At 32.4% G+C, this 26182-nt stretch overlaps 1 protein-coding gene across 10 annotated transcripts in view; it reads right to left on the bottom strand.

The window, feature by feature from the left end:
• LOC143240819 (WD repeat and SOCS box-containing protein 1-like) overlaps positions 1–19288 on the bottom strand; it is a 41497-nt gene extending 22209 nt beyond the window's left edge. For 2 of the 10 annotated variants that reach the window (XM_076483945.1, XM_076483952.1), the window contains exons 1-3: positions 18672–19288; positions 11361–11467; positions 1263–1431 (exon numbers count right to left, since the gene is read on the bottom strand). In XM_076483945.1, coding sequence (XP_076340060.1) covers positions 1263–1431; positions 11361–11397 — 206 coding nt within the window. In that variant the 5' untranslated portion in view covers positions 11398–11467; positions 18672–19288. Of the gene's footprint in view, positions 1–1262; positions 1432–11360; positions 11468–16091; positions 16717–17799; positions 17819–18450; positions 18546–18671 lie in introns of those variants that run through there. The other 8 variants (XM_076483947.1, XM_076483953.1, XM_076483954.1 and 5 more) reach the window with 6 other exon arrangements.
• Positions 19289–26182: the final 6894 nt, after the last annotated feature.

The following is a 26182-nucleotide window of genomic DNA, read 5'->3' as shown; positions in this document are numbered from 1 at the left end:
TGACATTTCACCTTTCTAGGGAGTTATAGTTTCATATTAAAAACTGATAACTGAATTGAATACTGAAGAAAATTAATAACTGAATCAATAAGAGCAATGCCATATGTTATTGGATGCACTTTAATAGTAGCTGAAATGACAAAATAAACAATCTCATGAAGCAGAGTACAGTGGATAAAGCACTATTTAACATTAAGCTCTCAGCAAAATATAATAGTTTTCTTGAACATAAATTCAAAGTCTCTCCTGATTTGATCTTATAAACCTAGAATACATAGAAATAATTCTTGACCTTTCCAATTACTTTTACCGTTTTTGTTTGATAGCTTGCAATTTTCTTTTGGTTGGTCCTTCTAGTTATGTTTAACTTGCATGCAATAACATAACATTACTATTGTTACCTCCCAACTGGAAGAATAGGGCCAGAATAATCCACATAAATTTTTCAGGTCAATAATCTAACTCTGCTAGTGTTGCTTTCTACCTGATATTTCCTGTACTCTATTCTCAATCAGTTCTCAAGTGTTGAGCAAAGTGGTTGTGTTATCGCAATTCTCTTTCCTACTGTTTGTTTGTTTGCCATTTGCAAATCAAATAATTTTTTAAGTTTATTACATATGATTATTTGACCCACCCTACCACTTTTATAATACAAATGATAATTAACATTCACAAAATGACTTACAACAGAATACAAAAACATCGGGTACAGAGCAGCATTAACAGAGTTATAATATTGACCTGAAAAATCAACATGGGTCATTTTGACCCTACCCCATCATTTGAAGGTTAAGTCATTTTTTAATTATCATGTGTTATTTTCAGTTGTCAGTTTGTATATGATGCCATAACTACTGAAAAATAAATAATCCAAAACATTCAGTTTAAATAAAATAGTCTTTCTGGAGTGTGATTTAGTGGTTTTTTTGTAAATATAAAATTTCTATGAAAATAATAGAAACATTGGACCTGGCACAAAAATCCTAACCATTACATGAAACGAATGGTTGTAAGGATAATAAAATTAGAAAAACTTACTTTGAAAGGCTTCAATAACTAAAAAATGTCAAACTAATAATTACATGGTTGAAGGAAAGAAAACATTACAAGAACTGACAACAATTGGTTAGAAATATAAAAAAACCCATCAAATTACATAGACTATACAATACAGTGAAGGAAATGGGAGTACAGAAACTAAAAATGGTTTCAAAGAATGTCAAATACCACAAGGCCTAAAAAGGCAGAAAAGGCCAACTTACAAAGTGGACTTGCACCTGTTCCAAGGTACAAGTGTGACTAAACGATTTCCACAAGACCATGCAAAGTACGATTCATCGGGTGCAAAGGCACATTGCCATGTTTCCCTACCTGGATGATGATTCTCATTCACTTCAGAAGACTTCAGTTGGGCTAATAAACTGGCTGTTGCTGTCAAAAGATAAATACTCACAGGATATATTATAAGTATTACAGATGCATTAAAAATTCAAAGTAAATAAGCAATGATTGACAACATAAAAAAAGACAACAAATTGAAACTGTTTGACCTATCAAAATTACTAATAAATAAATAATTACAACATAAAATATTTAAGCTCATTCTGATTAAACTACACCACTACAAAATATTGATTCACCAACATACAAAACATAGGAGAAAGAGTGAACACCATTTTATAAATTTTTTTAAGTTTTAATTGTTTGGTGAGCAAGCAAACATAATTTTTACATTTTCAAAAATATTCACATTTTCATGTTACTATGTGCTAATTCATGCATCCATGTACAATCACTTTTAATGTAACTACAAAAGTTACAACACTGAATGAAGTTGCTTTAAAGACAGATTTTTCTACTTTGTTTCAAAAGTCAAATTTTAAAACAATTGTGTATAGTCTGGTTGAACCTCAGTATGGCATAATATTAAATCTACAAATATTCAGGTTTTCTTATTAACATTTCTTATTTTAATTTTTAACAGAAAAGAACATTTAGTATATAAATTAACATTCAGCCAATGTAAACAAAATTGTAAAATATAAATATATACACTTAGTTCGTAAGGAAACTCAAAATGAAACTATTACCATTGTTTGATAGACACAACTGTTCAGCTTAAGTTATTATTTTATTTAGTGATTTACTATGTATTGGTCATTTAATTTGCATAACAAGTCTTTAAAAATTAATTATTTTAAATGCGATAGTTATAACAAGTTTTATTACCCAACTCTATACGAGCTGCATCTTGTAACATTTGGTGATATCATCTCACTCAAAGTTTTCTTGTTATGTATAATACTGTCCTTACTAGAGGGCTAAATATTTCCAGATTTTTTTGTCACTCCCATTATAAATACATGCAGATATAGAAAGTAAAATTAAGTAATGTGAAAGAAAAGTGAAATTAGTCTGCATGAGTAAGTTTAGCCATAACAGTTGATTTCTAAGGTGAGTTTCACTGTTTGTATTGTAATAACAGATAAAGATTAATATTTTGTTTTGTCAAAGAGTGTTCTAAAATAGTTGAATCAACCTGTGTGGACTCTGACAACAAAGGCATCTCAGTCATTTTAAAGCATGACAAATTTAGAATAGATTCACTTCAACTTTATGTCAGACTGTAATATCTTGAAAGCAGTGCATTATTATGGTTATCTATCATGCACAAAACTGTTTAGAAATGAACTAAGTTGGGACTTTGATGTAGTATCCATTTCAAAAGTATTTGTATGAATACAAGTAAGAAGGCTGTCAATTTCTGACTTTATCTGCAATCAATGAGCATGAAGTTTTATTTCTGTTTTTCAGTACTGCAAAACAATCAAGGAAAAATAACCAATTAAGTGTCGGATCTACTTGCTGGTAGTTGTATACACTATTTGGAAGATAGTAAGAATATCAGAAAGAGATTGTATAAAAAACTAGTGTCTGAAATTCAAAATTGGATTCTTATAAGCTTAAAGTTAGTTCTTTCCAAGTTATGAATGAAATCTCAAGTCAGCAGGAGTCAAGGCAGGTGCAGCCACTGCCACTTAATTCTCTGAAGCTGAAAAACAGTCATGATCACTCCAAGAATGAGTCTATCACACATTTATTGCCTACACTCTCTGTAAGTAACTTACTGCTATTATTCCTAACATCGGATTACATAGTTAAAATACAGTTGAGTTGGTACAGTGTGATTATTTAGTAATGTTATGGAATGTATATTTAAAGAACGTTTTGCTAACTGTATTAAATGAGTTTTGTTAGTTTAGTTAAAGTATTCAAAGTTATTCTGCTACATTGATTGTAACCTAGAATACTCTGAAAGCATATTAAAAGTGCTTTATTGTGTGAGTGTTAATCTTAGAGTCAGATTCTTTACTTTAACTGTATATACTTCCAGTTAGAGCTTGTGTGCTGCACTCACCATTGTATTTCTCAATTAATATAAATAAAGTGTGGACTGGCAGAATTAGTTGAAACTTCAATGGCTATCCTTCCTGTCTGCCTATCTTATGCTATTAAGATCAGTGAATACCAACTTCATTCTGGTGAAGATTAGAAGTTAGAGAAAAGGTAAATATTCAGCTCAATCTAGGAGGTGTCAACTACTACATAAGGTAATTGTTTAAAGTCTCATGTCTGGAATAAACATTCTTAGGGTGAATGTACACAGAAAGTTTTTGCCTGCAAAATGAGTGAATTACTGTTCTGAGGAAGTCACCTAATGCCACCCTGATTGAGTCCAGAAGTATTAACAAGAGTAGCATTTGTAGAAAAAAATTAGTAATATCTTCCTGTACACAAGTGGGGTTTTGTTGTTTAGTACAAAGTCTTATGCATTGGTGGTGCGTAACATGATTATGGAAATAGTGCATGAAATAAGTCACTTTCTGTTCCAAAAACAGACAGCATTAGTGCAAGCAATGACGTCCCACTGTTATTTTATAATTATGGATGACTGGCTATTCAGGAAGATGGTAGGACTGGCATAGGTATGGTAAACATAGTGCAAGTGATGAAAATTAGCAGTAACACTAGGATTGCATCCACTGGACCATGAACAAAAGCATGAACACCACCACTGACATCCAAGGACACTGACTGATTATTATGCTGAAAATCCTGATCCAATATAGTGAAAGCAACTCAGTGACTTGTTAGGTAAACATGCCAATGTGTTTGTGTGTCCCCTTCAAGACATTAACAACAGAAACAATGGAATCAAGGTGGTGTTACTGTAGTTACACAATGTAGTAGTGCATGTATTCATGTGTGTCAATCCTACTCTCATGGCTTCTACATGAAGACATTGTACAAAAAACACCAACAACAACTGTGCATTGTGGTTGTCTTTCACCACTATTTGTATGGTAGGAAATTCACCATCTAGGTGGACCATACTTTGTTGAAGCGGTAAGTGAAATTTTAAAAAAATATGGAGGGGAATAGTAAAATGCTGTGTATTAATTCAGCAAGAATATGAATGTTATAGTTCATTGTCTGGGCCTGTTACATGCAAACACAGATAGACAATTTAACTGTACAGTGAGACCTTGATTGTTCATGGAACGTTCTAATACTGGACATTGTGTAGGAGCTCAAACCACAGACATTTTAGCTAAAGTTAAAATCAAGCATGAAACAGATGATCCCAAGAAGAGTAACTCCTAGTTGTCAAGTGAGGTAAAGTCTGACTCAGTACTGATATAAAGCATAGCATGAACGTAACCTATGACAACTGTATGAATAATTACAAAATGCAAGAAGGTGTGCTACATGATTGTTACCAACCCACGAAGTGTGATGCTGTGACAGTGCTAAAGCTAATGATCTGCAGGTTTCTGTAGTAAGAAATATTCCAAAATGTGTACAACATAAGAATTGGGAGGTACCAAGATGTGACACTCATCCTAACATCTGTAAAAGTCTTCTAATCATAAGTAAGTTGAGGTAAACTCCAACAGATAATTGTTGGGTCTCCTCTTATGGTGATAACCATGGATGTCACAGATACATTACTAAAGACTACAGAATGTTATTACTACACAATAGTTGTCATTAACTATTTCATGAAGTTGGTTAAAAGTTTTTCATTAATCAGTATGCTAACATATACCATAGAGGATGTGTTAGCTGAAAACTAGATAGCATCATTCAGAGACCTACAAGAAATACACACAGATCAGGAAATTAACTTCAACAGCTAAATATTTACCATGTTAAATAAGGTGTTGAATATTCATACTCCATTTTTCACCTCCAGTCTGATAGTTTGTCAGGATGGGCCGTATAAACTACAAAGCAGATGCTTGCAAGATGTTTTAATCCAAAGAGAAGCAACTGGATAAACAACTGCTATATGTAATGATGGCATATAAAGCAATGAAACAGGAATTAAGCTCATTTTTGAATAGGAAGGCTCACTCACTGATGTGTGGACCCCCACCATGCAAAGAAGCTTCCCATTGTCCCTACCAGTATGTGGAATGGCTATAGTCAATGATGCCTGGTATATGAGAATTTGCCCAACCAACAGAACAACAAGAGATGTATTATGACAAGATGAAGAAAAAACAATGTTCTATGATTATGGTTGTAGTACATGCTAACTACCAAGTTGATTCTCTAACATGAGTGACAGTGGAGACACAAGGGTGAGTGTAACATGTCAATAAGTTCCATCCATGTGTTTGAGAAAATCTGTTTGTGAGCTGGCTTCACTAGGAATCTTGATACAAAACCAATGAGTCAAATGAGGGCAAAAGTACTGTCTCGAATCACCCTGATCTGCCTGATGAAGGAGAGTAAGCTGCATATATTTATCCAATAGGTTTTGACTGAACTACAGATGAAATGCCAATGTCAATATTTCAGCTGGTATGGATGGGGTTCACCAAATCTGGGATAGCTAAGCCATCAAGTAATAAGGAGTGACAAAATGTATTAAGTAAATTTTGTAGTTGCTTCTCAATTATAAACAGTTAAAATGATCGTGTGATTGAAAAATCAGTAGTCAAAAGGGCATTGTGGCCTTTTGGTTTTCAAGATAGAGAGTAAAATTTCTGATGCAAAATATCATCTAATGTTTCAAGAAATTAATTCCAACAACAGCTGAATGGTAAGAACTCTGTGGAGCATATCAACCAATACTCACTAGAATTTTTATCAATCTTTGTGAAAGATATGCTAGATCTACAGTCAGTGAGGGAGTCAAGCTTTCTCTGAATGTATATGTACAGTAGTAACACAGATTTCAAATAAGTTATTTCTAGTTGTCCCAGACAACTAATATTATCACTATAGAACTCAAAAGTACCACTATGTTGTCTCTAAGACAACAGAAAAAAAAAATCAATCCCATGGTGGTCCATGTTGGTAATTTAAGAGTACTACAGTTATGAGAAGTGCATCTAAATACACCATGTTACAGTTTCCATAGGAATGTGATCACAAAGAATACAGTTTACAATATTCATTGTATTGTCTTGAAAACCTATCACAAGACCAACAATGGATCACAATCCAAAAGAATTTGATAATGTCATATTTGTTTCCACAATTTACATTTTGTATGTTTTGGTACAGACAAGAATTTTTGATATTTTTTCTAGTATATGTTATTGATATGGATTGGCTAAATAAGCTTTGTTTTAACTTTTTGTATAGACAAAGTATTTCTGAAGTTTTTTGTTTTTTTTTAAAGAGGCTGATTGCAAATATAATCAAAACAAATACAAAAAACATTCCAATGTTCATGTCAATTTGGCTATCCATAACTGAAATATAACATTGAGAAAGAGATCATTTTCTTCTCATGAAGTCCCTTAATAAAATCCTGATTTTCTATTAACTTATGCCCTTTCTTGTAGGATATGTGATTTAGAACAAGGTTGCACCAAGTTTGTAATTTTAATTAGCCATCTAGCTTACTCATTCAATTGTGAAAAACAGCAGTATATTACAGTCAACCATATTTGGGCTGAAGGTAGTCCACTAAACAACTCAGTCTGCGAGCTTCATTTCAAGTAATGGTAGCACTATGATCTTAATCTTACCAAAGACTTTTAGTTCAAAGTCTTCATTCATTTTTAATTTATTAGTGTTTAATTATTTTATGAAGCCTGAAATAAAAAATGAGTTGAGTTTGCTAGCTCGTAGATAACACTGGCATTGCTACTGAGTGTAGCTTTGGCTGGTAACCAACATTACTAAAGTTGTTCATGCAATAGCCAAAACAAGTTGTATAAACTACATAGTGACAGCATATACATCTAAATAAATATGTGGCAACACACATACACACTTATTGAGAACATTGTACAACCTTTTATATATATATTTAAACAAATTAAAAAAATGAAGTAACCAAATTTGTGAATTTTCATTAAAAAGATAAGAGTGAAAAACTACAACTAGAACAACTGGTTATTTTCAGAACAGAGTTTTGCATTGTTCTAATCACATGGATTTCACTGTTGTTTCCCACAGTGTACAATACTGTGGGAAAGTGTTAGGAAAAGAGAATATTTTGTCATTCTTTCCATTTTATGGAGCTAATTCTTCCATGCCATTACGAAATGTAAATTTCAACACTATGGTAATGCTTTACTGCACTATGTTGACAATTCAATGAGCCAGAGTGAAAATACTTATCACTCTTTAGAATTCCCATATACTTGTACCAAGGGCATGTTTGCTTGAATGAACATACTGATAAAATTTAGAGTCTGAAATAACTGTCATGGTGCCATATTCAATGTCTTAGCTACAAAGAAAGCTAGCAAGCAGCAAACATATGTTGGAATAAATCAACTTAATAGCACCCCACAAATAAACATTGATAAAAACAGTGCTTAACAATATATACTAAGTTTTATTGTCATGTCACAGCCCAAAGAACATAGAGAATTATCAGTAGAGTAGAGAGTTTGCATAAAAGCTTTACATGATGCTGGTTGCACTATCTGACAGATTGCCGCAGGCTTGAAACATTCCCCAAACACTGTAAAATGTACTCTAGATCATAAAATTGAGAAAGGTAAATTTAAAAATATGAAAGAAAGAGGCAAAACATTTAAACCCAATAATGGTGATGTTAAGTTGCTTCCTTTACATAGTCTTCAGGGTAGAAAGAAGACTGCCACTGATCTCAAGCATGAAGTAAATAAACATGTACCAAATGACAGAAAAGTGTTCAGGTCTACAGTATTAGGAAGACTGAATGATAATGAAATATTTGGTCATGTAGCAGTTGAAAAACCTTTACTTCAATCTTCATATATTGTCAAGAGACTGAAATTTGTTAAAAAGGTACAAAAACTGGACTGCTGATGTTTGGAAAAGGGTGTTATGGATGGATTAGTTGAAATATTTGGTTCAAAATATAGGTTCTAAACTCAGCAGAAGAAAAGTGAAAGATACTTACTTCAATGCATAGCACCTACCATAAAACATGGAGGAGTAGTGTGATGATTTGGAGGTGTTTTTCTACCAAGGCAACAGGATATATTTGTAAAATAGATTATAACAGCACAAATCGTAATCTTAGCAAAGAGACTTAGTTCAAAAGTCTTGATTTATTTGAAGTTTTTTTTAATCTGTTCTAACACTTTTGCATAGTACTGTGCATTGTGGTTGTCTTTCACCACTATTTGTATGGCAGGAAATTCACCATCTAGGTGGACCATACTTTGTTGAAGTGGTAAGTGAAATTTTAAAAAAATATGGAGGGGAATAGTAAAATGCTGTGTATTAATTCAACAAGAATATGAATGTTATAGTTCATTGTCTGGGCCTGCTACATGCAAACACAGTTAGACAATTTCACTGTCTATTAATGGGAACATCCAGAGAATGTTTCAATATTCCAAGTAATGGCCTAAAAATCAAATACATATATATTTACCCAGTGTTTTATTTGGTTACAATAGGAATAGTCTGCCATGTAGATTGACATATTTTTTTAATATGGAAACAGTTTCAATGAATATTTTACTGACATTGTTCTATCACAAAATGGAGTTTGAAGCATGAAATGCTTACTCTAAATGTAACAGGGTGAGGTGGAAGGTACTGCCCTTTCAGGACAAATATGTAACTTGCAGCATAAATGTTAAACAATTTATAATTTACTTAATTTATAAGTTTAAGAGAGTCCTTCAAGAAAGACAATGAGAGTGTTACCACAGACTAATGGTCAAAGGTGAGACAATCAGTGGTAAAATCAAGTTTTGGTGCAAGTGTTCCAGTTGTCAAGTAGGGCCACAAGTAGTATATTGTCAAGTTCAAACCCAGAAAAGCTTGAGAAATGGGAAGTCTGAGATGTTGATGGGTATGAATATGCATTAAGCCTGTAAACATGCTATCTGAATACCTGATTCACAATCAAATCTGAATATTATTAACCTATTTACTTAGCTGGACCTTTGATTAGCTAGAACTTGGTAAATCTCTCCATTTGAATTCAGACTCATTGCAAGACTTTGTAGTCAACATTCAGAACTACAGCAACTGAAGCACAGAGAAGCCATATGATTATTGTTGTCAGCAGGGGAACCACCAACATGAGGATTGAACCAGAAAAATGATCCCGTGGGAATAATGTTGCTATGGTGAAGAAACGACTGTCAATCAAGAAACTATTACAGTAACTTTCAGAGTTAAGACATTACTGTCAGGAGACAGCAGTGAAATGAACTTAGGCCCGGGTCCTTCACAACTAGGAAATGAATCAGATAAGACTAAGGACCACTCCTTCATCAAGATACAAGAGGGAGATTCAGCACCAGTTGGACAGGCTAGCCAAAGATTGAGAAAAACAAGCACACCTCAGGGTATTCAAAAGGTGACAGTGATACTGAAAGCTCTGCAAGAGAAGCTAAGGTCAGCAAAATGAAGTCTTGCCCATTTACTCTAATGAGTATTTTTTTATACATATATTATTTCTATTAATTTAACTTGGAATGATCTCTGCCTCTGCATTAATAAGTTAATGTGGAAAATGGGGAGTCTAGCAATTTTGTTTATGGAAGGTGGGGTTCCATTAATCTTTTTGTGTACACATTGTAAATTTTGAGTTTATCTTTAACCATGTAGACTTGCTCTTTCATGCATGAAAGAACAGGAGTTCAAACATATTCCTTTTTTTCTTTGTTTGAGGGTTTTTTGTGTTATTATAATTACATTTTATGTTAAAAGTTGGTTTTCATTTAAACTTAAAAGGCTTTCTTTTTGTTCAGTTAATTTTTGGTATATGATTTATTGTTTTGTCTATAACAAGAAATTTCTTAACTGTTACAATTTCCACTGAAGTTGATATTTTTCAAATGTTGTATTGTGACTAACCCTTGCATAATGGGGAACAGCTTTAAATTTTTGCTGAACTTAATATCTGTTAAAGAGTTCTTTTCTATCTTGTTTGTTTTATTCTTATTTGTTAGTTTTCTTTTTGTTAATCTGTCCATTCTTAAAGTGAACAATGAATCCACTATGAATTTACTTGCTCTTTTTTTTTTCTTTGGTTTTATGAGTATGTACTTGCATATTGTCTCTTGTATTATATTAATCATTGTTAAAAGAGTGTTTTATGTACTTTTCATTAATTAAAGAGTTTTTTCATGTAATGCTTAATCACAAATTCTGAATATAACCCATGAATGCTAACTTTAAGCACAAGGCTATCTAAACATTGAAGTTACAGGATTTTTTTTAATGCATATAATCATGCTTTCTTGAGTTCAATCAAATTCAAATGATTTTCTATTGATAATCAACATTAAACAGTTTGTGATTCACTGTTTAAACATTGTATCATCCATATTTCATGCATTTGTTCTTAAGAATAGAGTAAACGTTAAACTATTCATTAACCATGTTATTAGAGTTAAGATGAATTATTTTAAAGTTAAATTTACAACTGGAATTTTGTTTACTCCAGCTGCACCATTAAAAAGTTCCAAGTATTTTAATCATTAAAAAATTCCAAGTATTCTAATCAAGCAGGCCTCTTCTGGGAAAAACTGAACTACAGAAGAATTAATAACAACATTAGATTTAAAAAAGAAAGAAAGAAGTGGTTTAATGAAACCATTTTTAGCAATTCTTCATCTCCAAGCTAATTAAACCAAAAATGTGCACACATGCATATATCTAAAATTGCAAAACAAAACTTTTCAAAAACATTTTAGAATAAAATATTGTCTCACCAACTACAACACAACTGTACAAGTTAAATGCACACATGCAAACCTACCACTTTCTTTAGCCTAATAATTTATTATGGGAATTAGTTTTGAGATGGAGAATAATGGTAAGAAAAAGACCTTTTAATGAAATATCTTAAGGATTATACAAGTAGAAGCACTTACCAATTTCATCTCTCCTTTTATTCTTGAAACTTGCCATGAAATGGATAGAAAAACAGATAAATAAGGTTCTTCAAGTCCAAACTCTTTATTCTGTCTTTAGAATAGATCTGAAAGCATATGCAAAGCATCTGTTTTAAGTAATTAAAATATAGTACAGGTATGTAAAAGTATATATTTATATGCTTAGGCATGCCTTTAGAATGTTTACAATGTCAAGTTAACAGTCATATAAATTACTAATAAAGAAAAATGCAAAAGTACAAATATGTATATACTTTTAGAAAAGGAAAATATTTTGTCAACAGTAAGTTGATCTAAAATGGCAGAAGGATAATAGAATTGTATTCTTGAAATGTTACCGATTTAAGTTCAAAATGATTAAAATTATGGACAAAATACTTAAGTTCTACAATAACTTCTCTACCAATAAAAGTTGATTGCTGTCTTTAACAAAAAAGGAAAAAAAATATGCAAATTTATACAAACCACTAGTTTCTTGTCTACTGCACAATTAACAGTATTAGTAATGACTAAATAAATAACAAAGCAGCTACTGTTTGTCACATCAATCAAATTTCAACTCAAGATAATTATAAGGCCATTACAGAGAGCTCAGTTCAATGCCCTTACAATCCAAAATTTCTTTAAACCACACACAAACATCTGTTATTAACAGAAGTTTAGAAAAACATTTTAGTTAAAATTATAAATTTCTTGTTACCTTCTCCTAAGTGTTCCTTTAGAATAAACAAAATATGATCCAATATCAAAAGAAAACTTTTGGAAAAACTAAATATAAGTGACAAAATCATTTCTTGGCACTAATGTAAAACTTCAATTCTCTTATAAGCTTTATCTGTTACTAGTAAAGTTTCTTTCATTGCACTTATGAAAAATATCATTGCTGTTGTTATTATACTCTCCCCCAATAAAAAGATTGTTATTTTAAATAAGTAAGACAATGTGTAGTGATATCATTAAATACAAGTTAAATCTAATTAACTGATATAATGGAAAACTAATGTGCTTTGAAATTATACATTGTTTTAGCTCAAGTAAATATTTTTGAAAAACTTTCTGATTTCTGACTGGCCTATAATTATGTCTGGATTGTTCAAAGCTTACAGTAGCAAATTGTTTTTAGATCCCACTTATCCAGTTATGTCTGATAAAGAACTGGGTATTTTATTTTCACAACATTTGAGATCTTAGTAAATTTATTGTATGAAACTTGTTTGCATAATATGTTTTTAAAATACTATCATTCTTATATAGAAGTAGTTTAAAAATAAAAGATAGTTTAAAAATAAAAATGGAATTTCTACACACTTCAGAAATATACAAGATAGTTATTTCAATGCATTTATACACTATAAATATTTAATTGTTTGCTGCTAGATAGCACTTTTTCTTGTGAATTGAGGCAAAAATATTTTGGACACAATGCACATGTCATTAATCATCTGAAGTGGTAGGTATTACCAAGTTTTATGCTTTAAAACTAATTACTGAGAAGTCTCATGATAAAAACATGCTCAAATGTCTTGGCTGAGAGTAACCACAACTAATAGTTTTGAGTGACTTTTCTTCCATTAATTTACTGGAAGAAATGAAGAAACAGATTATTCAAAACATATGTTGATGAACTAGTGTAAACATTTGAAAACTATACTTACAACTTTTCATTTAAATTTGTAAAAATGTACTGAGATAAATTACTAACACTTCTATCCATTGAAGTGAAGCCTTCCTTAAAGTTATAACTCACTTAGAAAAGCTAAAACAGAAAACAAAGAGAAAGTGATCATGTGCAACAATGCTATTGCCCAAAGTTGGTGATAAATATAATGAATAGAAATACACGTATAGTATCAACCTTTTGTTATAAGCTTAAGAAGTTTTAGATAAAACTCATTTTTGATTTTTTTGTTACTCAATAACAAAATACCTTTAACATTCTATAAAATATTTTTCATTTGAGTCTAAGTAATTTGCTGTTGCTAGTTGTAGGACAAATAGGATGTTAGGTTGTATATGTAGAAATATTAAATATAAGTCTTAAAAGTCTTAAATTATATTATTGCAGAGGCCACTGGACACAGGTTAGGCCTTACATGGAGTACTGTGTTCAGTCTAAAGCTACTTACCTCAAAAATAGTATTGTATTACTGAAAAATAGTCCAGAGTAGGGCTATTTTCACCATACCTATGGAAAAATTGTTATACAAGAAAGGTAAAAACCCAAAATTATCTTCTACTAACAAAGTTAGAAGAGATCCAACTGATGTGTTTAAGATTAAGGGAATTAATAGTGTAATCACATTGTCTCTTTTCTTACTTAATAGTGCAAATGTTAAACAAATAAATTTTAGCAGGTCATCTTCAACCAAGAAAGTCTTATTTTACTAACAGGGTGGTTAACCTTTGGAATGGATTGCCTGATATGGTGGAAATGGGGTGTTTAAGAGAAGAATTCATAAAGGCTGGCTCCAATGTTCAGTCAATTGATAGCCTTGAGGGACCACCAATCTCTTTGTCCTACTTAAATGTAATGTTTTCTAACAAGTTACTCCATAAAAATAGTTTACTTTTGTAGATCCTCATTTGACTTTTACTGACCTGTTGAAAGTCTCAAACATAAGCCAGGTATAAAAAGCACCATGTGTAACTGAAGTTTAAAACCATTACTTTTTAAATAACTATCAGTTTTTAAAAGGTTGGATACTTTACTTGCAACATGCAAGAAAGAAGCTCAGGAATCAAAATACTGTAACTGAAAGTGTACTTTTTTTATTATTATTATTATTATTATTATTAAAGTGTTACCAAGTACATTTGTTTCCCAACTATTTGTTACAAAAATTGTCCAGAAAGTTAATACCCTTACATTCTCTGTCTAAGGCTTCACTACCTGTAAATAGTGAAAAAATGCTTTATATCCTTAAGACTGTCTATTTTTAAGTTATTTTAACTAAACAGTAGGAACTTTACAAATCATATGTAAGATAGTAGAATCATGGATAAATGTTTGTTGTTTTTTTTTGCATATCACTGAACTACCAAAGGTACCTCAAAGTGTAAAATTCCCTTGAATGAAATTTTGTGATTTGTACAAACTGACAGTTCCTTCTTCCTGAAATATGACTTAACTCTGTAAATCCATTTTTGGCAAGATGTTGCCAGTTTGTTGCCAAAAATCCTGATTTATCCATCAGACAGTGATTGCATCTGATAACATTTATGTCACTTTGGCTGAAAACTAATCCAAACTATGCTATTATGTACATATTTAAGAAAATTGAAATTCTATAAAAGTATGGTGACAATTATTATATGATAATCATGAAAATAATTCTGGCAAAATAAACCAGAAAGTAATGGACTTAAAAGAGTAAAAAGATGTTAAAACTAAAACAAATATGATTTACTGTGTCTACAAAAATGACAGAATGCATGACTGCATTACTTGGCCATAAAAAAAAGAAAAAAAGGGGCATACAAAATAAAGCATGCAAGTCATACAGTAATTGCAACAAGTTTCATAATCTAATGACTAAGCTCTTCCTGTATGAATCTGTTCCAAATTAAATTTTATTTTCATTTTCACACAATTTTGATTATTACAAAGTGGCAATCTAAATGCAGGTTGACATATTGCTGATAGATACGTGTATAACATATTTCCCTGAGCTTACCTTTTTAAATTTTGAGTACTTACTCTATTTTTCAGAAAAAATCTATAAATTAAGAAATAAAAACTGAAATCCTACAAGTTTCATATGTTCAATGTTGTCTTCACAAAATGTTTTTTTCAAAACACTTTTGTCTCTTTTGTTTAAAAATCAAATAAGAGTTAGGAATTAACAGAAAATTTCTATTTACTTCAAAAATATACTAATTGTTAATAAATCATATTAATCATTATGTGTAAAAAACAATTTAATCATGAGAAAGAGCATCCCATTAGTCATCACAGCAAACATATCTATCCTAAACTTTTTATATCATACTATAACTAATTCCACAAGGCAGTTTTGAGGTATAATTTTATGATGTACATATTTAAGACAAAATAAATTAGCCTACTTGAAGAATGAGTAAAGGTAGAAGAACACATTTCCTAGACAAGGTACTAAAATAGCCCTAAAAGGCCATGTAGCATACATCATTTGATGACTCAACTCTCCCCTTCAATAATTAGGCAACATTATTACCTAATCTATTATAGGTTTTCTGAAATATTAAAAACCTTTAGATCAGCAAACAGTTACTTGGAGGAAACAGTTAATATAATGACATGTCAATAGATTATCTACCTCTTTCCTACAGTTAGGAGAGAAAAATAATTTCCAAATCTTCTATAGTTTTTCTGCGACATCAAGAAAAACCTCTACAAACCAAAATGTATTTTCTTGAATGTGGCAGATAATTAACAATTGCACAGCAACCACACAAGTATTGAAATGTACAATTTGGAAAATACAACTTGAAAATAACTGGCTTAACATTTGTTATTAAAAACACTTTATGAATCTTGTGCAGTGATGGTTTCAAATAATCAATTTATACAAGATAAATAATACATAAAGATTCAGTAAAGTAAATTACAATTTACAATATTAAGGATGGAAAACTGCTCATAACGTACTTTTTTTACATTATCGCAGAAGAAAATATGATTGTTTTAACTTAGACACAAAGTCTTTATATAAAATTTATCTATAAGTGTACCTTTCATTTGTCTGCTCATATACTTAGCCGACATTCTCCACTGATGTTCTAGTTAAAAGGAAAGCCATCAATAAGGTGTCAGTAAACTGAACTTCGTCCAGTATAGGAGATCATGTTTTTCAGACTAAATGCAAGGTTTATATTTTCACATCTTCAACCTTCAGATACTGTCACACTTTACCATGGGTTTCTTACTTCTTTAAGATTTCTGAGTGGACTTGTTAAGAATGGCTGTTCACAAGTATACACTTCCTTCTTCTCACAAGTTTTCCTGGAAATGGAGTTTCAGCAAAACTTTGTTTCATAGTCTCCATTTGGTACGATGACTCAACTGTTTCCAGCATTTATTTCTGACATGCTATCTTCCTTCCAAAACATACCATAAATTGTTTAAAAGCTTTAAAGTCTTTCTTTAGTGACAGAATCTTCAAGGCAGACAATCTTGCATAAAAAATACAGAAGTATGTGCAAGTACTGATGCATGAGCAGTTTTCCTGGAGAAAATACATCATCACTACATAATTCTTGTTTTTCAAGGAGCAAACGAGGAATAACCAGAGAGGATCTGACTAGTTGATGTATCCCTTCTAATACTTTCCAATGCTCCATTCCAAACTGTAAGTATCTAAAGTGAAAAACTATAAACTGAAATAATTTCAAAACCTAAAATGAATTCACATTTGATTTTACTGTATATATATATATATATTTAAATAAAATCCAATCACAAATTTAAATTTCATATTTTAAAAAATAAAAATATTGATATACACCAATAAGTTCAGTTATCACCATTAGTAGCAAAGCCACTGATCAACTTCTTAAAACTGAATGAAAAGGACAAAGTTGGACAAGAATGGAACCACTCACAATTACAGGCCATTGCACAAGCAGTAAATGAATTTCTTCTATGCACTATATTTCATTCTAAGTTTGATCACATGAAGAACAAAAATCTGAAAAACTGACATGACAAGATCATTTCTGCACATACAAAATTTCATACATCAGTGGAGTAGATGAATGGCATGTGGTATTTGTCATTTAGTGTTCCTCTATCAGGGCAAAAATATGCTTATCTGGACTTTTTTGAGGAATATACCAAGACTAGTAATCAATTTTGATTAATTATTTTGTTCTGTGTACGAAATAATTAGAAGAATCAAAAGACATAAGGTACTAAGTGCTATTTAAGTGCTCCATCTGGACAAATATACAATGGTCTGGAGAACTGTTCTGATATACCAGCAAAATTATGACAGACTTTGAGATAATTCTTTTCTGGTTATTTATGGAAACAATAGAAGTAATTGAATAGCATGACACTTTGTGTGTTACTTAAATGTCCCATCAGAGCAAAATACGCTGGTCTGGAAAGTTTTCTTTATATTACACAAAAGCTATAATAGATTTCATACTATAGAAAAACTATAAAGGATTTGAAAATAATTTCCTCCAATTACTCATTTATTGTAAGGGAGAGCTGAAGTTACCTAAAAACATGACACTTGGTATTAATTACTTGTTCTGTTTAAAGAAATATATTGTTTCAGTTTTGTTCTTTGACATTACAAAAAATGATACAATTTTCTCCAACTACTGTACGAGGCAGTAAATGTAAACAAATAATATATGACATGTAGTATTTTGTCTCTCACATGTCCTGTCCAAGCAATAATATACTTATCCAGTTTTTACCCATTCTCACCTTGGCCAATTTCTTAGTCTTCTTGTGTATTCAACATGAAAAAAGTTTTATTTAGAATTTTTTATTTATCCTTTTCTGCATCTATAAACTTCAGTTTTGAATTAATTACTCCATTATGCTCTCTTCACAAACCAATTTAAAAAACGATTTACAATGCATAGTATTCAAAAATTAACAAAACTGTTACTATTATAAATATTTGTTATTATATAATAGTTATTATTACTAACAGAATTGAAACTCTAAAACTATACCATTATGTATTTTAGTATTTAGTAACTACAAACTGAGTTAACCAATTTAATGAACTGAAGAATGGAAAACTATTTTATTATACGTTCTATCTGAATAAGTTTGTGTCCATAGGTGAACTAATTTTATGTTAGTATAAATGATATTATATATATAAGTAAGCCCAAATTCATAAATAGGTAAATTTATGGTTTAAGTAATAATTAATAGTTAATAAGCATTAGTCTGTACAACCATTTCACTCTCATGAGTAAAGGAGCACGCACAGGCCTACTGAGTATTGTTATTGGTAATACATTTTTAAAGCAGTAATAAACAACCTCAAAAATTACAATATTCTTCTACACAGTATTTTCCTATCAGATTTTAAGCTTTTCACAGAAAGAATGTAAAATATACTCATGTAGTGTCATATCTCGATCAAAACAAGTCGTCTATGTTACCGCAAACAGTACATACAATATCGAAAGTTTGATAAACTTAAATGTGAAAATTTTCTCAGTATCAATTACAAATAAAATATATGCCTACTCATAATTTAGACTATTAATAATATTACATTAATAAAAAAAGATTACAACCTAAAATATATTTATAAATGTAATTATGCAAACGCTTACTTCTTGTTCCTATATACTGTATTTACGCAACAAGTATTCAATCCTTTACCTTCTCTTTTCTTTTCTCGTTCCACTTCCGAAGGTTAACTTAGACCAAAACTATATATCCATATCAGTGATGACTGTTGTAAACACTTCAACATTGAGCCTGTTCGTTATTCGAGGTCACCAACATATAAACGCGTGTAACTAACTTTACGTATAATTCTTATTCGTTATATGCGAAATAAGTTCCCCTTTCATCAAACGTTGTTTCCCATTGCCCTCTAGAAAACATTGTTATGATTATTAATCCTATTGATTACTGTGTAATAAATACCCCCAGTGGATCAGTGGTAAGTTTAAGCTTTCATACGAAAAAATCCGACTCAATTCCCGCATTGGACAGAATAAATAACCCCATATGGCTTTCGTTAAAACCACACTTGTAATAAAAGGCTATTTCTTTACCCCGAGTCGCGCCAAACAAGCTAGCCCTCCCAGCCGTGAGGGCGTTATTATGTGACGGTCAATCCCACTATTCGTTGGTAAAAGAGTAGCCCAAGAGTTGGCGGTGGGTGGTGATGACTATCTGCCTTCCCTTTAGTCTTACACTGCTAAATTAGGGACGGCTAACACAGATAGCCCTCGAATAGCTTTGTGCGAAATTCCAAAACAAACAAACAAATTATTTACCCACAAAAAACAAACAAAAAACTTTTAATCATATAATGTATTGAAATATTATTTCATCAATATAACTCTACTTTCTTAGACATGTTAATAATATTATTGTAAAACCAGTTTTATAGATTATGTGAATAGGGCAAAAACTATAAAACTTGATTTGTGTTATATTTAATTTATATTCTTTCCTAATTAAACATTCATTATCAAGTAGCATTCTTGTAAATAATTTTTATCACATAACCCGCAAAATGTGTTACAAACGATGTTTATTACCTTTTGAAAATTATTTTACATATATTACTTTATATGCTAAATATATTAGTTTTAATGTTGAACAGTAGACTTTTTTTTCTATTTAGAAACAAGCTTTCTAACTTGATTTTTCTAAAACCTAGTTTGTACAGGTATAGTTTATTTAGGAAAAACCAAAAAAATGAGGACTCAATAAAGCAGCTAGCAAAGAGAAGATAACTGGTAACATTCGTAAATGAACTGCAAGGCATCCAGTCTTCACATGAGAGGTCAAAACCTTTTGTATAAGGTATTATACACATTTTTTTGTTATTACTGTTGTCAGTGTTCACATGCTTATTAATTAAAAGAGGAAATGTTTACGTACAGTCTCTATTTCTTTGGCCGAATTTAACTTATTCACATTCTGAAGACGAATTATCAGAACTTCCCACTAATTGTGGTCTTATAGCTCACTTAATGGTTAAAGTTCCTGATAATATATTTTATTACTAGTCCTAGTGGTGGTTCATTTATTTATGAAAGAAACGCAGAAAATTTGTTTGTTTGTTTTGTAATTTCGCACAAAGCTACTCGAGGGCTATCTGTGCTAGCCGTCCCTAATTTAGCAGTGTAAGACTAGAGGGAAGGCAGCTAGTCATCACCACCCACCGCCAACTCTTGGGCTGCTCTTTTGCCAACGAATAGTGGGATTGACCGTCACATTATAACGCTCCCACGGCTGAAAGGGCGAGCATGTTTGGCGCGACGGGGATGCGAACCCGCGACCCTCAGATTACTTGTCGCACGCCTTAACACGCTTGGCAATGCCGGGCCAAGGCAGAGAAAGAAGAAAAACTAATTACCCAATGGAATGCAGGCAATAGAGGAAAAGAAACACTTAGTATATTTCATATATCACTAAGGAAAGTTGAGCAAATCACCAAATCTTTCAAGAGGTTTTATCACTTTAAAAAGATTCAGCGTAGTATTCTGATCAACATGTTGATATACAGGCTATGGAATGTCATGATCTTATTCCTCAAGGTAGTCATATACTGTAAAGGATCATGACCACTTTCGTATTTCTGGACTTTTGCATACATTGCTCATATATTAGTTTAGAAATAACTTGGCTTTCGTATTTCTAACTTTGTTAATAAAAGTGACCAAGTGACAGATATACATATGAAAATATGACTCCAGTCAAATAAGTATAAAGGAATAAATTTTCTCAATCTTATCGAGGTTTAAGATCATGACCTGATACAAAGTTCTTCATGTTTAACAAAAAGTACATCTGAGTTCCTCAGAAACTCTTCACAGATATCATGCCTGCGTTCTATTTATGAGCTTTTTCTGCGTTACGAATAAATTAATTTTATATTTATACATTATATACATATGTTAAGTGTCTTCTCTCAATCCATTGAGGTCAGGTTCAATTTAACTTCGTAGTGAGCCTCTCATTACCGTGGTTTTTCATTTCGATATTTGTGCTTGAACATGGTCATATTTGTGGTAGAAACGCTGTACTCTTCTCTTAATGAAAACTTCATACCCAGTTTTAACTGTTTTATTTCATGTAACACGCTACTAGTGTGTTTAATATATTATTTGTTTTGTTTCAGAACAAAGACACATTGGACTATTTGTTGTGTTCACAGCGGGGAATCTAATCTCGTAATTTAGCGTTGTAAGTCCGTAAACTTACCGCTGTCCCACCTGGAGACGTTTAATATGTTGTTTTTATTTTTACCTAACAAGGTTATACTTAAACTTCAGTATCAATATGTTGGCTATTTATTATATTACCCATCGACAACAAAATAAAGACCAGTAAGTATATATGTCACGAAGAGTTGTATTATCCAGGTATTCTGGTATAAACTAAGATATGTTTGTTTGTCCTTTAGCTTCTCCTAGGCTTTTGCACTTGGACTTGTTAAATACAGTTAATCAAGTAGGAACGATTCGAGATGTGCAAAGAAATTTTTTTTTAATATGCATAGATTTCATAACTACAGAGCTGGCTAAATATAGATCAATATTTGGGTGCAAGGCCGAATCTACAACTTGCGGAATCTTAGGCGAATGTGGCGTGCGGGGCACCTTTGGCTTCTTATATACACGATTCTATCCATGGAGGTTGGTAGATGTTATGTTTTGCAACACTAATTGTTGCTATATGTGACTAGAATTTGAAGGAAAACTGACAACCAGTCTAATTCTTAAACATTCATTTTCAAACATTCCTTATACAGCTTATTTATTTTCAAAAACAATTTATGAAACTCATTCTTTGACACTTGAAATAATTATGGAATAACTATGGCTTGGTTTGTTTGGTTTTGCTTTGAATTTCGCGCAAAGCTACTCGAAGACTACCTGCGCTAGCCGTCCCTAATTTAGCTTTATAAGACTAGAGGGAAGGCAGTTAGTCATCACCACCCATCGCCAACTCTTAGGCTACTCTTTTACCAACGAATAGCAGGATTGACTGTCACTTATAACGCCTCCACGGCTGAAAGGGGGAGCACATTTTGTGTGACGGGGAATAACCATGGAATAAAAAATATATAATTATATATCTCAATAAATGAAATATATACAAATTGTTATTCCAATTCACATAAAATTAATTTATATTATTTATTTTATAATAATGATTTTTACCTTTCTGCACATTAAAGTATTCGATCAGATCAGAATACTTTAGAAAGTTTGATACATCAGTTTCTATAGATGACATTGCCAGCGATTCTAATTTCTCTTGAGACATGGTATAACGAAAGAAAGTTTTACATAAGCTTAAGACAAGAAAGCTTTCTTTCTGTCAAAGCAACATGGATTGAATCTTTGTCTCACCAAGCAGGCTCGGTATATGTAATCTTTACTATTCTAGTCTGTTTTGTTTTTGAATTTTGCACTAAGCTATTCGAGGGCTATCTGTGTTAGCCGTCCCTAATTTAGCAGTGTAAGACTAAAGGGAAGACAGATAGTCATCACCACCCACCGTCAACTCTTGGGATACTCTTTTACCAACGAATAGTGGGATTGACCGTCACATTATAACGCTCCCACGGCTGAAAGGGTGAGCATGTTTGGCGCTACGGGGATGCGAACCCGCGACCCTCAGATTACGAGTCGCACGCCTTAACACGCTTGGCCATGCTGGGCCTACTATTCCAGTCATCGTTGCTTCGGTTTGGTTTGAATTTTGTGCAGAACACTACACGGGCTATTTGCGCTAGCCGTCCCTAATTTCGCAGTGTAAGACTAGAGGGAAAACAGCTACTCATCACCTTCCACCTCCAACTCTTGAGCTACTCTTTTATTAATGATTAGTGGGATTGACCGTTTCGTTATAACGCCCCACAGCTAAAAAGAGCGAGTATGTTTAATGAGACGGGATTCGAACCCGCGACCCTTAAACTGCGAGTTAAGCATTCTAGCCACCATGCTGATGATGACTAGTTGCCTTCCTTCTAGTTTTTCACTGCTAAATTAGGGACGACAAGCACAGATATCTCGCGTGTTGCTTTGCGAAAAATTCAAACCAAACTGAAGCAACAATGACTGGAATAGTAATAACTACATATATATTTGGATAGATCTCTCGTAAGCCGTTTTCTATGATACATTTAAAGACACAGTTTATATTGGTACAAACAAGAGTATCCGTCCCATTAACGAGACAAGTTTAACTTAATCTTTCAATTTAAGTTATTTCACAGACTTTAAAAAGTGTTAATTGTGTTATACTCTTGGTTTCACTCAGAGCTTTGGCTCTGAGCTATTTTTGTTACACACCGCAAAATATAATGGTTGAGCAGTTTAGTCATCATGCTAAGAGCTGCTCAACAATAGCATACATGCAGTAGCTCTGCATTTTAATTCTTTAAGTTACATCATATTTTGAAATGTGAATGATAGTGTAATTAATTCATATCATTTTAGTGTAGAATTTCCTGCATTCAAAACAACATTTTGCACCAACATCATTTATGCCTGTTCTCCTGTCATTTAAAATGTGAAACTGAGTTTTGTTTTCGTACGCAGCTTTTAAAACGCAGTGTTAGTAACAGATGCAGCAAAAGGATACAGTACTACTCTACTGCTAACACAATAATACAAAACAGAAATATTCCGAAAACATATGATAAACACGTACAAAACAGCAAACGAACTGATAATAATACATCATTCTACAATAAAGCTAATAAAAGTTTTAACACAAACAAAACTGCCGGACTGACCTCGAGACGTATAACTAGTAATCAGTTACAGTCAACAAAATTTGACTTTTTTGCGTATTATAATATATCCCGCACCATGTTTTTTCAAACTATGCTCCGCGGAGCCCATGGACTCCACCATAGTTATCTAGGGCTCCGCGAGGAAATTTTAAAAAGTTAATATTTTTTCTCAGAACTATAAAATTGAATCAGAATACACTGTATAAAAAAGTAAAATATATCTTTAATACAACACGATTATCTAGTATTGGGCCTTTTAATATTTTATTTTGTCTAACGCCAGACGATTTTATTTAGCTTAGGAGAAGTTCTCGCGATGAAAGTATTAACACAATCTCAGTTAACTTCGACAGTAGCACCATTGGTTGCCAGTAGACATGGCACCATCTCAAGGTCGCATGCGTCATTGAAGATGCAAAATAGCCTACTAATTTTTGAATGAAACATTGGTAAACCCTAGGTCAACTATCTGTTAAAAGTCAGATCTGGATTAGCGAACGAAATGAAACATGACGTCATAAAGCTCATTGGTGCTAAGTTTGTCTAAACTACAACGAATGTAACCTAACAATTACCAATTATAATTTTCATAAATATAATTATATTTCATATAAATATACTTTGAAATTGAAACAATTAATACTGCATCTAATTGCATCACAATGTTTCAAATTTGGACAAGTTTTGTTTAGAAAAATGTATTATTCTAGTGGTCTAGCCTTTTTTACACAAATATTTATTTCTGACTTAGTTATGGCAACAATGATAATAGGTCAGTATGTCATTTTATGATGATAAAACTCAAGTGCTTGAACGAGTTGCCCTGGCATGGCCATGTGGGTTAAGGCGTTCGACTTGTTTGCCTATTTATATAAAGTTAATGCTGCAACGCAGAGTAGAAGGGTAACGTACGTCAAAGCTCAGAGTAAAATAATAGCGCTTCAACGTAAGCCAAAATTTGGGATGAATGTATACTCATGGAAGAACTTGATTGCTTCGAAAATGTTAGTGTTTTTTTTTTTTTAAATTATGAATGAAGTTTCCTCCAGTGAAGATGCAATAGTTTCAGTCTTGCAGCACATATCTAATTTGTGCACAATTATTGGAGAGTACTTCTCTCCTCATTTAAAAAAATTACTGAGGATTCAAAATCCCTTTGTTGACTCTGCAAATACCAACGATTTGCTTTTGAAAGAGAAAAAACAGCTTGTAGAAATTTCAAGTGATTACACCCTAAAAACAAAATTTCAGTTAGAAGAAATAACACAATTTCGGATTGAAATGGCCATGGAATACCCTGAAATGAATAAATTTTGAATATTTTGATGCCTTTTCCAACAACATATCTTTGTGAGCAAAGACCAACTTTAGAAACGGGTTAAATATTGAAGATGATTTGCGCTTACAGGTGAGAACCATAACTCCAAATATTGAACTTCTTTGTGAACAAAAGCAAGCCTCCAAGCCACTAATAAATAAATAAGTACACTGTACTTTAACTGATATAAATTTTGCAAGTAGAAAATTTTGAACAAGTAAGTATACGAGGTCTGTTCAAGAAATACTCGGACTGACGTCATAAAACAAAATGTACTTTATTTAGAAGTTACAGGTCTGGGACCCCTTCAAAGTACTCTCCTCCCCAACGCACACAATTTTCCCAACGGTGTTTCCACTTGTTGAAACAGTCCTGGTACGCTTCTTTTGTAATGCCCTCCAGCTCCTTCGTCGCATTTGCCTTAATCTCGGGAATCGTCTCAAATCTTCTTCCTTTCAAGGGTCTTTTGAGTCTGGGGAACAAGACAAAATCGCAAGGAGCAAGGTCAGGTGAGTAGGGGGGTGGGGAAGAACAGTGATCGAGTGTTTGGCCAAACACTCACTAGTTCTGAGGGCTGAATTTCGCAGCAACACGGTGCATCTTCAATTTTTCGGTCAAAATCTCGTAACAAGATCCAACTGATATCCCACACTCTTCAGCAAGCTCCCTGACAGTCAGACGTCGATTTGCCCGCACCAGGGTATTGATTTTGTCGACGTGTGGGTCGTCAGTTGACGTGGAAGGGCGTCCAGGACGCTCATTATATTCAATGGACTGTCGACCATCCTTAAAACGTTCATGCCACTTGAAACATGCCGTACGCTTCATAGCGACATTACTGTAAGCCGTGTTAAGCATAGCAAAAGTTTCAGTCGCAGATTTTCCAAATTTAACACAAAATTTCACAGCAAGTCGTTGCTCCTTCAGGTCATTCATTCTGAAATCCGCCAAACGAAAAAAATCGCACTTCACTTAAAACCGCGTAGCTAATACACAAATGAAGATATCTGCAATCGGGAAATGGCGTCGTAATC

This window comes from Tachypleus tridentatus, chromosome 13 (assembly GCF_004210375.1).
Source record: "Tachypleus tridentatus isolate NWPU-2018 chromosome 13, ASM421037v1, whole genome shotgun sequence".
Classification (NCBI taxonomy): Eukaryota; Metazoa; Arthropoda; class Merostomata; order Xiphosura; family Limulidae; genus Tachypleus; species Tachypleus tridentatus.
This window is presented reverse-complemented; position numbering and strand designations above follow the sequence as displayed.